This window comes from Melospiza melodia, chromosome 15, assembly GCF_035770615.1.
Source record: "Melospiza melodia melodia isolate bMelMel2 chromosome 15, bMelMel2.pri, whole genome shotgun sequence".
NCBI lineage: Eukaryota > Metazoa > Chordata > Aves > Passeriformes > Passerellidae > Melospiza > Melospiza melodia.
Genome location: NC_086208.1, coordinates 19,451,393 through 19,468,256, shown reverse-complemented (window position 1 = coordinate 19,468,256; position 16,864 = coordinate 19,451,393). Strand labels below are relative to the sequence as shown.

The following is a 16,864-nucleotide window of genomic DNA, read 5'->3' as shown; positions in this document are numbered from 1 at the left end:
AGAATGAGCATTTCTCCTCCCCAAGATTATGAATGAATCCATTTCCCAGGCTCAGAACATTTGTTTCCCTGGTAAACACATCCCAAAACGGAGCCCATAGCATGTGAGGAAGTTCAACCATCGGTGCAACACTCAAATAAAAAATTAGTTTAAAACTGAGGAGAAGAATTTTTCAGAGAAGAAGAAGCTGCTGAAGCAGAAAGAAGTCATTTCCAGGCATCCCATAATTTTGCAGGGAAAGCAGAGAGTTGGGCAATCAGAACTCTAATGTACTGAAACTTGAACAGTGAGCTTGGAAGCATAGCAAAAAAATGACCTTCCCAAGGCGTGATTCATCCAGAGCAAAATTCAAAGTTTGCCACTTGGAAGGCAAAAAATGGCTGAGATTTCCCAGGAAAAGAGAAAATTCTGCGGGGAGGGAACTCCAGGGAGCTGCTGGACCCAAAAAGGGATGGGAAAGGGGCACAGAGTGCTCAGAACTTCACTCTCAGCAGGGCTTTTAGTGCCAGAACCTCTCCTGTAGCTGAGCACCTTCCCCAAGCTGGGATTCCCCCCCAAAACCTTCCTCAAGCTGCGATTCCCTCCCCAAAACCTTCCCCAAGCTGCGATTCCCTCCTTAAAACCTTCCCCAAGCTGGGATTCCCTCCCTGAAACCTTCCCCAAGCTGGGATTCCCTCCCTGAAACCTTCCCCAAGCTGGGACTCCCTCCCTGAAACCTTCCCCAAGCTGGGATTCCCTCCCCAAAACCTTCCCCAAGCTGGGATTCCCTCCCCGAAACCTTCCCCAAGCTGGGATTCCCAAGAATCTGGGGAGAAAAAAAAAATCCCAAAAAGCCACCTGGAACATGGGGAGGAGCCAGGCTGGGAGAGCTGGGAATGTTCTCCTGGAGAAGGGAAGGACCAGGAGATGCTCAGAGATCCTAAAGGAGAGCTGGAGAGGGACAGGACACAGGGAATGGATCCAGACTGGGAAATGGGAAATTTGGGTGGGATTTTGGGAAGGAATTCCCGGCTGGAATTCCCAGAGCAGCTGTGGTCACCCCTGGAGCAGCCTGGGAATGTTCCCTGGTTGGGATTTCAGCTCCCTCCCCACCCAAACCAGTCTGGGATCCTCTGAATTCCCCCCAAATCAGCTCTGGGTGCTCCCAAACAGGGCTGGGCTCTGCCAGGTCATTTATGGGAATTTTGATCCTTCTGGACCACAGGGAAAATCCCCATTTTTACCCCTCCTGCTCACTCATTTCCTTTGAAAAGAGAAGTTCAAGGATATTTTTTCCCCCCTTCATCCAAATGATTCTGTGGCCACCAGTAACTGCACCCTTCCCCTCCTGCAGGAGATTTCTATTAATGGGATATATTTATTTATATTTCTATTTCATGGGGATGCAGAGATTTCACACACCCCTACCTACACAAAGGCACACGCAGCCACATCCATCTCCCCCGAAAAACACAAACCACATCTTTAAATCCTCCATGAATATTGAGCCTGCAGCTACAATGAAACTCCTCTGTGAGGAGGGGTGAGGCAGTCTCCAGATGAAAGTAGATTTTGAAAAATTTTTAGAGCCCAGGGGTTCATTTTTAATGAGCCGTTACTTTAAGTACTGCATAAAAAATACAAGAAATTGATAGTCCATTTAGCCTGCACTATACCTAATGCAAAAGTCATTAAGATGCATTATTCTTAATGTTTATGATATGATCAGTAAGTGAACAAGTCTTTTTTCTTTTTGAAGTGGAGCCTGTCCATGGATCTGGTGTGAAACCACCTCCATTCCATGCAGAATATCAAAAATTGGAATTTAACACGGGGATATGGCCCAGTCAAACACTGTGGGACAAAAAAACACCAAGAAAAAATGATAAACACAGGGAAAAATGAGGATTTGTGGCAGTGTACTCACATAGGACAGCATGGCCTTCATCTCCTCATCGCTCCTGACCGTGATCCGATCCCCATCCTCATCCTCATCTGCCAGAGGAAGCACCAGGTGAGCAAGGGAAGGGGACAGGGACAATTCTGACACAGGCAGCGCTTCATCTGCACTCCCAGCAGCAAATAAAACCAAAAAACTGAAAGAGAAACTGCACAAGGACTCTGAAATAATAACGTAAAAATTGTATATTATCTCCAAATATTGATTAGCAAGAATTGGGATTTTTGTCAAACTTCACTCTCAGCAGGTTCTTTTAGTGCCAGAACCTCTCCTGAAGCTGAGCACCTTCCCCAAGCTGGAATTCCCTCCCCAAAACATTCCCCAAGCTGGAATTCCCAAGAACCTGGGAAAAAAAAAAAAACACCAAACCAAGAATCTGGGGAAAACACCAAGAATCCGGGAGGGAAAAAACAACCCAAGGAATTCAAATTGTGTGAGTAAAGGATTTTGTTCATTCTGCCTCTGGAAATAATAATGAAAAAAAATATATAAGTAATAATGAAAAAAACAAACAAAAAAAAAACTAAAACAAAAAAAAAATTATAAAAAAACCCAGACCAAAAAAAAAAAAAACCACTTAAAAAAAAAACAAAAACAAAAAACAAAAAAAACCCCACAAACCACCAAACTCAAAGCAATGCAGAAGAATAAAACATAAAAACCTCAAAACTGGAGTTTCAAACAGGAAGAGAGCTACTGGAGCAGCACACATCCACAAGAGGGATCAGAGGGAAAGCAGAAGAGAGATGGATTTATGGATAAAAGGTCTGGGGAGAGGGAACAGACTGAGATTGGACCATAAAAAAAAGGGGGGAAAACGGAAAATTCTAGCAAATTATTCAGAAAAAATCCACATCATCCCTTTGAAATGATTGAGGAATTAACTCAGTTCCCAGCTGCAGAATTCCTGGTGGTGGTACAAACAGAAGGAATTGAAAATATGCGGATGAAGACGCAGAAAAAAATAAAAATTAATCTAAATTAACCAGGCAAAGAGTAAAACCAGAAGAAAACCAGCCCTGAACCTGAGCAGAGCTCCTTTACCATCCCAAAAACGGATCCACAAAGATTTCCAGGCTTCCCTCCTTGCCCAGAGCACTCAGATCTGATTTTCCAGCACGAACCAAAACTAAAACCTCCCCCAGTCCTGGCTGGATTTTTAGCACCATTTAAAATGGAGGAAGAAGCCTCAGAATGACCCTGAGCAGAGAGCAGCAGGCGGGAGAGAAACCCTGAGCAGCCCAACTCCCAAAGCTGCAGCCAGCAGGACTGGGATGCAGGGATGGGGTGGCACGGGAGGATGCTGAGGGCCAGATGTTGGCACTGGGGCTGGGAGAGCAGGGGGAAATCTGCATTTGGGAACACCAAAACAAAACCCACAGAAAGCTGGCCTGGAGACAACCACCCCCACCTGAGGCAGCGATGGAGAACTGAACTCCAAGCAGGAAAATCCAGCGGGGGAAAAGGAAAAAAAAAACCCTTTAAAAGCATTGATATCCATAACATATTTGAGATGGCAGTAAAGTGGCAGGGAAATGGGCTCAGCAGCTGGAAATGACAGACTAGAGACACGCAGGGAAGGCACAGCAGCAGATGTTGGGAGGCAGAGCAAAAAAAAAAATCAGAATTTTCCAGGAGACTCCTGCACATGGCACTGCTGCTGTGGGTGCTGCCCTGATGGAGCATGAAGTTCACACACAGCTCGTGTGGGACGTGCCAGGGATAAAACACAAATGTTAGCACCAAATAAAGTGAAAAGAACCCATAAATGGCAAGGCTCTGGAAGCTCAGGGCTGGTGCTCAGAAGCAGGGCAGGGAAAACGCCGAGGTTCAGAAATAAAAATGGTGTTTCCCTCTCTCAAAACAAAGGTGTGAAAAGAAAAAAGAGCATTAGATAGGACTGGAAGGACCATAAATCAATATTTCCTTTGATTATCCACAGGCAGAATGAGCCCCAAAGATCCAAAAAGGGGAGAAATAAAAATAAAATTATAAAAATTAAAGGCCCCACCTCAAATCTGCTCTGTCCCCCCTCACTCAGATCTTGCCATCCCCTCCATTCAAAGGAAAACAGAGGAAAAAATATAATAAAAATCATAATTTCCTTTCATCTCAAAGGAAAACAGAAGGAAAAATACAATAAAAATTAAAAGAGAGCAGCAGGAGCCTGCTCCATTTGGAAGAAAACTCCAATTTTTCAGTATTTTATCCCCTGGGATAAAAAACTCCCATTTTTTCAGTATTTTCCTCCCCTTTGCAGCTGATTGCTCTCCAGACAGGACAATCCCCCAGGAACCCCTCCAAAAATAAAAATAATCAGGGTTTAAAGAACAGATATTAGCCTAAATACTTGCTGGGAGGATTGGAAGATTACAATTTTAAGCTGAGACCTACAGGTAGTTTATACTTTTCATTTAATTTGAGCAATAAAACTGCACTGAGGAGTAAGAGCATGGTAAGGTCAGGCTGGTAATTAAAGCTCCTGTGTGGAAATATTCCAGATGTGATTAAATAATAAAATATTGCTTGCTTTAGTGCCATTATTAAAGTTGCATTAATGCATAAATATTTAACCACGATGTATAATGAATATCACTTATTTTAAAATAATAAATATAATCAGAATATAAGAAGAATAAAATTAAAATGATTTATTTCAGTTACAGCCCAGCAATGTGACAAAGGAATTGGTTGACAAAAGTCACACTTACACTCAAATGCTGTGGTGGTTGCATCTGGCAAAACTTGACCAATGACATCCTAAAAATGCAAGGAAAAATTCATTAAATATCAAATGGGAAAAGCCTGATTGGCAATAAATCTCTTGAATCCCTCCCCACTGCCCCAAAACGAGGGAGTTTTTAGGGCACAACACAAATCTGCTCCCATCACGATGTTTTTCTCCTCCCCTCCAGGAAAACTCTTTTCTTCCCAAATAATTCCCCCCTCATTGCAAACAGCTCTGTGCTCTCTGCTCCTGCAGGTGAAAAAAATCCATTTTTTCCTTTGGGTTATAGAAAATTGGCACCTAGCTGACCAAAACCAGCCATAAACTTTATGGAGCTTTATGAATTATTTTTTTGCTTTAAAAAAAAAACATTTTCTCCTGTTTGGAGGGCTCTGTCAGCCTCAGCTGAGATCTGAAGTTCTCCAAAACTCAGGAGGAGCATTCAAATATTGGGGGGATTCACTGGAAACCCCCAAAGGAGCAGAGCCAGAGCCTGAGGCAGCTCCACAACACCAAACACAAAAACATCTCCAGTTCCAACCCCTGCTCCAACTCAGCCTTTTTTTGAAGATATCAAAGAAAAACTTTTATCATTTTTTTTTAGCCAAACCACACCAATGCAGTCCCACAGCCCTGTTCCAATCCAGATTTTTTTTGCTGATACCAGAGAAGAGTTTTTACCATTTTTCAGCCAAAATTTCCACTTCCAACACAATTTTTTTTGCTGGTACCAGAGAAGAGCTTTTACCATTTTTTCAGCTTTTCCCATTTTTCCAGCCAAACCACACCAACACTTCCAGCTCCACATCCCTGCTCCAACCCAGATTTTTTTGCTGATACCAGAGAAGAGCTTTGACCATTTTTCAGCCTAAATTTCCACTTCCAACCCCTGCTCCAAACCCAGCCTTTTTTTTTGCTGGTATCAAAGAAGAACTTTTATCATTTTTGCAGCCAAACCACACCAACATTTCCAGCTCCAATCCATCCTCCAACCCAGCCATTTCTGCTGATACCAGAGAAGAGGTTTCACCATTTTTCAGCCAAAATTTCCAAACCCCACTCCAACTCAGACTTTTTTTGTTTTTGCTGGTATCAGAGAAGAGCTTTTAGTATTTTTCAGCCAAAATTTCCACTTCCAACCCCTGCTCCAACCCATTTTTTTTTTCTGGTACCAGAGAAGAGCTTTTACCATTTTTTCAGCTTTTCCCATTTTTCCAGCCAAACCACAGCAACACTTCCAGCTCCACATCCCTGCTCCAACCCAGATTTTTTCTGCTGGTACCAGAGAAGCTCCTCTATCAATTTTCCCAGTTTTTATCATTTCCCCAGCTTTTATCATTTCCCCAGCCCCTCAGGAGCCACTCCAGGGCACAGCCCCAATGCCCAGCGTGGCTCTGCCCCTCCTGGTGCCCCCCAGGAAAAATGAACTTTTGGGAATGAATAAAACCCGGGATTTATGGCAGGAAAAACGAACTTTTGGGAATGAATGAAGCCCGGGATTTACGGCAGGAAAAATGAACTTTTGGGAATGAATGAAGCCCGGGATTTACAGCAGGAAAAATGAACTTTTGGGAATGAATGAAGCCCAGGATTTATGGCAGCACAGCCCCTGGAGCCTCTCAGGGTGCAAAGCTGCACTGATGTCCTGCCACTCCTGCTCCCTCCATTTCTCATCTCAAAGGATGAAATTAAAGATTCTGTGGCACACAGACACAATTAATAACATGTGAAAGCAGCACAGGGTTTCCACAGAGCCAACTGAAGCAAGTAATAAATACAAAACTTTCTGGTGGCGTCTTGGATGTGAAAATAAATCAAGAAACGCGATTCAAACTATTTACGGCACACCAGAAATGTGCAGTGTGGATTAATTGTGGAATTGTAAATTTGTAGAGGCAAAAATAAGGGAAAAAAAGCCACCAAAATATTTCCATGTTGATAAAAATTCTTCCATTCTGCAGGGTTTACCAGCCTCAGTCAAAAGCCACTATTGCTAATAAGAAATCAGCCTTGCCTGCACAGAAGAATGTACTAATTATTTCTAAATCCATTCATTCAAACACTGGAAATTCCTGAGCAAACACACTTCAACTCTGTTAGATTTAAGCCCCTTGTCAATCCTCCTCTATGGGCACACAGATGCTTCTAAGAAATTGACTTTAAAATTGTTTAAAAACTGTATTTAAATTTAAGGGGGTGTGGAAGGTTCAAAGGCAGCTCTGATAGCCCAAAATTCTGCTTGGAAAACTCCAAATATTCCAAAGCTCTGAAATAGGGATTTTAAAAATAAATCTTATTTTCCTGCACCCATCCAGAATAACTTTTTCTGTGTATTGAGACTTCTTTAATAGTAAGTAATAATCAAAAAGTAATTAATACCTAAGTGATAATCAATAAGTGAATTACACACCCCAACTCTTGCACTAAATAAGCACCAGCAGCCCCCAAAGCTTTGCCCAGCTCTCAATAATTCCATGAAATGAGTGTGTCTGAGAGAAACCAGGCTGGCAGGGCGAGGAGGCAGGGAAATCCCATCACGGTGAAATTCCCAAAGTGTCTGCAGCAGCTCCAGCCCATCCCAAGCCCAGACCCCGGGCTGACCCAGGATTAAAGGATTATTCCAAATTTCAAAGGATTACAAGTGCACAGGGGATTTTCTGCTATCACAACAGAGACCGTGAGCAATAAAATACCCCCAACTTGGATGCAGATTATAATATTATATATAATAAATAATATAATACAATATTATATATATAAAATATACAATATATAATATATGTTTATATATTATAATAAAATATATTATTTTTATAATAATATATTATAAATAAAATATATAATTTTATTTATAATAAAATATATTATATATACCATATGAAATATATATAGTATATAATATATATTATATGTATTTTATCATAAATATATAAAACATACAATATATAATATATATAATATATTATATATTATACATAACATATATTTTATAATAAAATATTATCCACTTGCTGAAGTGGGTTTATGTAAGGGATACAGAACAGAAAAGCCCCTACAAACCAGGAGAAAAATCAGGGAACAGCAGGTGCAAGAGGAACTCCAAAACCAAATCTGTTCTCTGAGGAAGCAGAAAATGTGAAACTCTGCTCAAATGCCAGGGTAAATATTGAAGCCACAGCTCTCACATTCCAATTCAATTTGTTTTATCTCACTATGACAATGTGAAGTTACCCAGAATTAACACCAAGTGCTTAAATACCACTGACAGGAGGAATGCAGACAGCTTGAGGGGAAAAAAAAAAGAGCTTATTGTAATTCATTTAGTGGGGCCTTAAAAATAAAGCTATTTACTGGCAACTCACAGGCCTGCAGAGCTGATACACACAGAACTTATTTCAAGTGACACCACAAAGAACAGCTCTGAAAACGGGGATGGAAATAAACCTGCACACCAGCCTGATGCTGCACTCAATGAGCGGCAAAATTAATAAAAATTACCTTAAAAACCACCTGAAAATATGAAATAAGAAGAATCATTTCAGCAGCCTGAAAGGTTGCAAGGCTACACTCACAGAGAGGCAAAATCAACAAAAATCAGCTTAAAAATCATCTAGATATATAAAACAAAATCTCAAAGATAATTTTATGGGGCTTTCTGAACACAGAGCAGCCCCTGGGACCCACCTGGAAGGAAGAGGAGCCCAAATCTGCTCTCAGGGGTGCAGGTTCTGGGACATTCCCCTGGTTTGGGGCTGGTCCCAAGCGTGGTTCTGCAGCTCCAGCAGAACAGAAAATCCCAAAAACGCCTTGGGACAGGGGCACAGGGATGGGATGGAGCTGGGGAGCTCCAGGCAGCCCCACAGGGATTGTTCAGAGCCTGAGGAACATCCTTGGATTGCTGCTCCCCAGTGATTGCCCTCAACAAGGAACACCTGAATTCTCCCGGGGCTCTCTAGTTGATCCTGCAGCAATTAAACCCCTGAGAAACCACCTGGAGCTGCCAGGTGGGAGCAATCACCCTGAGGGCAGCCCCATCCTGCCCAGGTGAGGACACACCCAGCACTCCTCAGCGCACTGCAGCCTTATTTCATTTACTTTATTTTAATTTATTTCATTTAATTCCTGTATTTATCTGACCCACCACTTCTGAGTGGAATGAAGCCCTACTTATTTTATTTTATTTTATTTTATTTTAATTTAATTTATTTCACTTAATTCCTGCATTTATCTGACCAATTAAGTCCGGGTGAATGCTGTGATGGCACCTCCTGAAACACAACCAGCAGCACCTGACTGCAACAGCCTGACAGGGGATAAATGAAATTCTCATCAGCAGCACAGGTGGGACAGGACAAGAACAGCAGCCCACTCCAGATCCTCTGTCACCCACTGGCCACAGTGTCTCTACTTACTTTTAAATAGCCAACCTCAATTTACAGTAATTCTAGGATGGCAAAGGAGAGTCCAAGAATCAGGGGTAATTTCACTTTATTTTGGGGGAAAAAAAAAAGGGCAAAAACAAACAAAAACATGAAGCAGAGTTGGAGAAAAACCAGACTCATTTGCTCCACTTTTGTTTAAGGGCACAGAGGGTCACCACAGGCTTGTGCAACCACCAAGGGGAAATTGACCCTCCCAAAAACCTCCCTGGTCTGTCAAAGGTGCTGCTCCCACTCCTCCATCTACAGAAAGTCATGAATAATGGTAAATGTTGGGGAAAGGACAGCTGGGATTTCTGTCATCCCATCCAGTTAGCTCTGCAACCCTCCAGGCCCAACACTGAGCATCTTCCAGCAACCCAACCCTCCATCCCCACGTGTCCTTTGCACAGGATCGACCTCCTGAAAGACGCCTGCAAAATCTCTCTCCAGAGTGAATAATAGATGTAAAAACTGAACGTGCACCTGAGGATGGGGTGGGAAGGTTTTCTTTAGAGAAATGGGGACAGACAGAGTCCTGGGATGTGCTGGGAGCGCAAGGTGAGGGCAGGCTGCAGAAAGCATCACCCTGAGCTGCCCCTTGGGCTAAGGACACGGCTAGGAGGGAGTGGGACAAACACCCACTCCCATTTCTGAGTGGGACAAACAATAAACACTCGCTCCCATTTCTGAGTGGGACAAACAATAAACACTCACTCCCATTTCTGAGTGGGACAAACAATAAACACTCACTCCCATTTCTGAGTGGGACAAACTCCCATTTCTGAGCAGGATAAACTCTCATTTCTGAGTGAAATTCACAATAAACACCCACTCCCGTTTCTGAGCGGGACAAACTCTCATTTCTGAGCGGGACAAACACCCACTGCCATTTCTGAGTAAGCAGAGCATCCTTGTGTGCAATGGACACAAAGCCAAAGCAGGGAAGGGGCTGAGGGCCAGGAGGCAGAGCAGAGCCCCAGCCCGAGAGGGGACATGCCACACGAGCAGCGGTGGCCCCAGCCCGAGAGGGGACATGCCACACGAGCAGCGGTGGCCCAGCCCCGGCGCAGAGCCCACACTTCTCCTGAGCAGGGAATTCCATCCCAAGGCCCGGAGGAGGGGATGCCCTGACCCGAAGTGTCCCTGCCCAGGGCACGGGAGCGGATTTGGGCACTGCAGAGGTTCCCTCCAGCCCAAACCGGGGCACGATGCCCCTGCCTGGCACCTGCAGCATTCTCCCGAAACCTCGCAACGCCGGCGCTGGCCCGGGACGGACAAAAACCATCCCAGCGTTAAACATTCCGCCAAAACACACCCCAAAAACACCTCCGGGGAGGGATTCGGACACCCTGGGCGCACGGAGCGGGGATGGTGGCATCCCCTAATGGCCGGCTCGGGGGTCCCGGTGCCATCCCCCGGACCGTGAGCGGGGTCCCGGTGCCATCCCCCGGGCCGGCTCGGGGGTCCCGGTCCTGTCCGGACTCACTCACCAGCACATCCCTGAAGAGCAGCTGTGGCGCCGAGTGCACGGTCCAGTCCACGGCGGCTCCGTCGGGGATCTTGATGCGGATGACGAGCGCCTGGCTGTCCATGGCGCCGCAGGGGCCGCAGAGCAGCCAGAGCATCCCCGCCCCGCGGGCTCACATGCTGCGGCCGCCGCGCCGGGCCGAGCCGGGCCGGGCCGGGCCGGGCACAGCCTGCACCGCCCTCCCGCAGGAAGGAGCCGCTGCCCCGGAACCAAAACGCAGCCCCGGGAGGAGGGGATGTGCGGCGGCGGCGGCGGGAGGAGGAGGAGGAGGAGGAGGAGGAGGAAGGGGAAGAGGGAGGGGAGGCGGCGCCATGGGCGGGAGGAGGCGGGCCCGGCCCCGCGGTGAATCGCGTTGCTCTGTCTGCGCCTCGTGCTTTGACAGGAAAAGCGCAGTTAAATGGCACATCCAGCCGGGCCGGGATTCCCGCTGTCCCATCACGAACACGAACACAAACTCGAACACAAGCTCCGGGCCGTGCCAGCTGCGCTGCCATAACCTGCCCGCGGAGCTGGGGCCGTCGCTGCCCCTGAAGTGCCCGGGGCTGTCCCACTGTGGCACTCGGGGACACGGGGAGGGCGATGGCGGTGCTGGGTGAGAGTTGGGGGTTCCGTGCCCGACTCTGCCCATCCCTGCCTCGGTGTCCCTGCGGAGCAAACTGGGAACGGGTACTGGGATGGGCACTGGGATGGGCACTGGGAATGGGCACTGGGATGGGCACTGGGAATGGGTACTGGGATGGGCACTGGGAATGGGCACTGGATGGGCTCTGGGCCAGCCCAAAAGCTGCAGGAGCAGGTTAGGGAAGGGCTGGAGGCAGCTGTCCAGCCGTGTCACGCACGTCACAGCTCCTACACTTTACAGCTCTCCAGGGTTGATATCCAGGTACAGTTCTCTGAGTCCCAGACGGGACAATTCTCTGAGTCCCAGATGGGACAATTCCCCGGTACAATTCTCTGATGTCCAGGTACAGTTTTGCCATCTCTGAGTTCTCCCTGCTCAGTGTTTTGACAGCTCTGCCATCACAAAACCCCAAATTCAGCTTTTCAAACCAGCTTTTCACTGCCACAAGTCACAAGGAAAGCTCTCTGCTCTGCACAGCTCTGCAGCATAAAACAATCCACTTTTTTTTTTTTTTTTTTTTTTTTTTTTTTTTTTTTTTAAGAGAACAGCATTAATCTCAATTGTGGGCTATTGATCTGTGCATTTTATCACACTCTCTCACATTATCATCTCTGACAAACTGGACTATTTGAGTTATTTTATCAATTTAGAGGGGGGAATGGGAGGTATATTTAATTCCTGAAACGTCTTCAAGCTTCTTCATATTCGGATTCTACTTTGTTTGAGCTTTAGGAAAAAAAAAATTCAATGGCCATTAACAGAGATAAATTCTCTCTCTGTTCAATAACTTTATAATTTAGTTCCTATACTAAAAATTAATAGAGCCCCAGCTCCTAAGGATCTAAGGGACTGGTGGTGCCCACACAGACATCTTTCTGCTCAAATGAACCTTTTACCTGCAGTCCCTGTGTACCTCTCACTCAGCTCCATTTCAATCAGAGTCATTTTCTATTAAATTTTAAAGAATAGGACACAAAATGATGGAATTTCTATAGACCTGCAATTTTTCTAAAATGTCTTCTTCATTTATGAGACTATGGGGAAAACCAACTCAATTTGCCAAATTTGCATAAATATTACGTCGATTTTCCAGGGCTAATCACAACCTTAATCCCCCATTCTGATTTGTGTAATCAAACTTGAAGGGTTTTTATTTTTTAAGAAGTACAGCACATCGAGCACGTATTTATTGATACAGGTTTGGTTTTGCCACAGGCTTCTTTAAAACCCAAGTTTAATCAGAAATTTTCATTTGAAATACGCCATTTGAAGCAAATGGTTGATATTTGTTTTATCATGTTGCAGAAGTTTTGCTATGAGATGTCACCAATATTTATATATTATTCTTTAATGGTGAGGGCAAATTGTTGTTGGGAGAACAAAATCCTTCATTTTTTAATATAACATATTCTTGAAGTTCTGCGTGTGAGCAGCCCAAGAATCTCCCTGTAAAAAGTTCAGGTTCCCACTACAAGGATTCCAGAATCCTCATTAAAAATAATTTAAACAATTAAAAGCCTGATTTTCCCCACTAAATGCGGACGACACAACATTTATAACCACATATCCAAAATGATTGCTCACCCCCGAGGGAACAGCACCCAAAATCCCCAAGGAACGAGGTGTCAGTGCCTTAATTAGAGGATGGTGAAGCCACAGCTTCCCTAAATTGGGGTTTTTATCAGCGAGGGGGGAGAGGCTCCTCGGTGGCTGCCAGCAGCTGCCTCTTGCAGTGTGCTGCTGCTCTCTGCTGCTTTCCAGCGCCGCCGGAGAGCACCGGGAGCAGCCCGAGCTGCCCACGCCAGGAATGAAAATATTTATTGCCAGAGTGCTGACACGGTGAGGAGCGAAATCGTTGTAACCTCGCAGGAGTCTCCGTGAGGATGGGAAATGCTGTCTCCCAGGGATTTGCTTAGCGACATAATTTACTCCAAAAGTAAGGAAAAAGTTATTGCTTGGTTAATTCCCACTGCAAAGGAAGTTGCCCAGCACAAGAAATTTTCTATTTTTGCTCTGTCACAAACACCCTGAAATGGAGTTTTGGGTCCCTCCAGCAGAAGTCTATAAAAGAAGAGGGATGGAAACAAGAGCTGCTTCCCCTGGCCCTGCTCCTGAACATTGCAGTGCCTGATGTGGATTCAGCTGTTCCTGGCCTGAGCAGGGAGGGGGGAGCTCATTCTCAGCAGTGGGATGGGTGAAAATGCCCACAGTGAATTAAAACCAAGATCAGGATCCCCAGTTCCTCCAGTCCTGCACTCATCCCCTTGGATAAAAGGAGGCACAGCAAGGAGAGAGGCAGGAAATACTGATTTCATTCTGCATCCTACTCAGCATCTCCAATAATCTCATTACTACTAGAATTTTCCCAGCTATGTCCTAGGAATAATTATAGATATAAAAAATATACATATATATTATATATATATATGTAGAGAGAGATATATAGGTATAGATATAGATATATAGAATATATAATATAAATAATATATTATTTATATTTATTTCTATAATATTTATTTCTAATATAATATAATATAATATAATATAATATAATATAATATAATATAATATAATATAATATAATATAATATAATATAATATAATATGACATAATAATATTGTAATAAGATATATGTTATAATAAAATATATGTTATAATAAAATAATATATAATAGAAATAATATACTAGTATAATGTTATGAAAATAAAATATATATAATGTTATAATAAAAATAATATAACTAATATGTAAATGATGTATTACCTAGGAATAATGTGTATTTATTATGTAACAGACTAAATAATTCCCATTTGACTATGAAAATATCTTGGAATACTGCTGTTACCAGTGCTGTGCCACCTTACCTGCAATTCAGACACTGAGTATAAAACACACCTGGAGGAATCAGGATCTCTGTGCCAGCCCTTGCTTCACCAAACTCAATTTATCATCCCTGCTTCCTCCCTGCACCAGTTTCTAGGCTGCAATTATAAATAACAAAGGACAAATTCTCAGTTTCCTGGAGAAAATGGCCCCTGATGGTTGTTTTAGGAACACACATTTTCCTGTCTTTTTGGAAAGATACAAATATCTAACTTTCTATGTTGATAAATAACATATCACAGTGAAATTCACTTTTTTTTCCCCTTTCAATTGACTGTGAGTGCAGCAAACTGAATTCCCTCAGGCTGGTGAAAAATAGGTCAGCAGTGTCCAGGCTTTCTAAAGATATTCCTCCCTGAAAGGCATCTCCTGGAAAGGCTCACCAAATTCAGATTCCTTAAAAATGGCAGTGAAACTTCCACCCAGCTCCCACTGCCCTCCCAGGCACTCTGCAGTGGCTCTGGAATACAAAAGAATTGTCTGGGACCCAAATATCTGGAAAATAAATTCGTCTTATTTCCAGTTCACAGGGAAATTCACTGGCCTCACGCAGATCTTTTAAAGCTCCTTTTTTTCACAGTAAACCCAACTCAGACTGAAAGGAAACATCACAAAAGTGAACTTAATTCCTGCTAAATTAGTAAATATTTAGGTTTTGCTTTAAATTATGAATAACTTTTGAAACAGTAAACTCACCTTGGACTGAAAGAAAACATAACAATCGTAAACCTGATTTATGCTAAATTAGTAAATATTTAGTTTTTGCTTTAAATTATGAATAACTTTTGAAAACAAGCAGATTTTGTGACAAGGTAACTCCAGCAGTTGGGCTGTGTGTGGTTAATGATGCTCCTGTACCCCTTCAGACCAGCTCCAGGGGCTGCATAATTGTTTTTCTGTCAACCTATAAATTCTTGAGTAACAACAAAATTATTGTGATTTTTCTTCCTAAATTATTCATATCTCACAAAGTACATAAGCAGGCCCATGAATCACTGAGCATGTAACAATCATATCTAATGGCATTCCTTCTTTTAAGGAAAAAAAAAACCAAACAGGTTTGACTTTGTAATCTTGTTCAAAAATTAGTGTTCTAATCTGATATTTACATTTTAAACTTGAAAGTTCCCTTGATCAGAGTTTTTGTCTGAAGGATTGCTTTTAATCATGTTTTCCACTTTTAATTCTATTAGGATTATTAATATCACTGCAAGAAATAAATTGGGTTTATAATGAACTACAGCAGGGCTCATAAACTGTGCTTAAAGTGATGCAATTACTTTCAAAATCACTCTAAATTGTTTGTGTTTGACTTTTTAGGACTTAAATGCAAAACCAACATCTTATTTTTTTGTAGAAATGAAATAAATCTTTCAAGGAAACTTGCAATATACTAGTGACAATATTTATTTTACATTCCCTGGCTGCAGTGCTGAAGCTGCCACTTGTTCTTAGGTGTATTTAAACTGAAAAATACAGCCCAAAATTTAAATAATAACTTCTATTTCCAGAAATAGGGAAAGAAATCAAGACAACTCTCAGAATTATTAACTCACTTTTCTGTAGTGAACATGATTAAGGGGTTACAGCAAAAGCCAATATAAATTAAATGGCCACAGTAAATAATACATGAGGCAAAATCCCCTTTGTTTCAGGAAAAGTTGCTCTAAACCAGAGCCCTAAGGGCATTTAACTATTAAAAATACCTAAATTTCATTCAATAATAATAACTTACATCAGGGAGATCTATAATTATGGTTTGTGAGGAGATTTAGGTCAACACACAAGGTAAGGTGAGGACAGATTTAACTTGTGCCTAAGTCAATGGAAGGTCAGCAGGAGAAAAGCTCTGGATATTGCTCCAGGGAGAGAGAGGGGAGCAGGAAAAGAGCACAAAAACTGATTTTTCAGACAACATGAGAGTACTAATCATAAATATTTAGGAGTTCAAATCCAATCTTTAAATCCAGAATTAATTTACAGCGGGGAAAAAAGTTAAGAACTTTGTGTTGAACTGGGTCCACCTGCACGTAGTTCATCAACTGGTGAGAAAAAGAGTGAAATTAAATCTAAAAATATTTCAGTAAAACAAAGGTTTGCATCAGCAGCCCCAAAACTTCAGGAAAACAAACCAACCCACCAATGTTTAAGCACAATTTGGAGACAGCAGCAGAAAAGGGCATTTCTTGGGGTAACTCATTAGCACCGTGCAGTCTCAGGTGAAACATTTATCAAGCATACAAAAAGGCCTAAAAGTGAAATATAGTAATTAAGAGCTGGGCTTTATCGATTGCAGGGCTTAAGTAATTTTTCAGAAGCCAGGTAAGATTTAATAAGTATAAGTAGTTAAAGATCCTGCCCTGGCTCTGCCATCAGGGTGTAATTGAGGCGGTAAAAAAGATCAGCTGAACGTGTGTTGATTACCACCTTATCTTTGAAAGGCAATTAAGCACCTCAATCATTGCAACAAGATTTGATTGTGCAGCCTTTATTGGACATTGATCTTTCAGCAGAGCAGCTGCATTTCCCATTAAGTGACAGCAGCAGAGTTTAACTGGGACACCCGAGCCCGCTGACCCGGCCCAGGGGTGACAGCGCCGCTCCTGCAGCTTCAGGTGCCCACAAGGATCATTATTATTTAAAGAGGTGCTACAAGGAGGAGCCACCTGATCCTCGGCGTTTCGTTTCTCTGGAGTAGTTAAGGGAGGTGAAACAAAGCTCTGGGACGTCATCTCTGCCTC

At 43.1% G+C, this 16,864-nt stretch overlaps 1 protein-coding gene across 2 annotated transcripts in view; it reads right to left on the bottom strand.

The window, feature by feature from the left end:
* Positions 1-10,741, bottom strand: part of MAP2K5 (mitogen-activated protein kinase kinase 5) — a 119,355-nt gene extending 108,614 nt beyond the window's left edge. Inside the window, exons 1-3 of one of the 2 annotated variants that reach the window (XM_063170010.1) lie at positions 10,579-10,741; positions 4,651-4,699; positions 1,907-1,974 (exon numbers count right to left, since the gene is read on the bottom strand). In XM_063170010.1, the coding sequence (XP_063026080.1) occupies positions 1,907-1,974; positions 4,651-4,699; positions 10,579-10,713 (252 nt within the window). In that variant the 5' untranslated portion in view covers positions 10,714-10,741. The remainder of the gene's footprint in view (positions 1-1,906; positions 1,975-4,650; positions 4,700-10,578) is intronic. The other variant, XM_063170009.1, reaches the window with a different exon arrangement.
* Between the last annotated feature and the right edge of the window lie 6,123 nt (positions 10,742-16,864).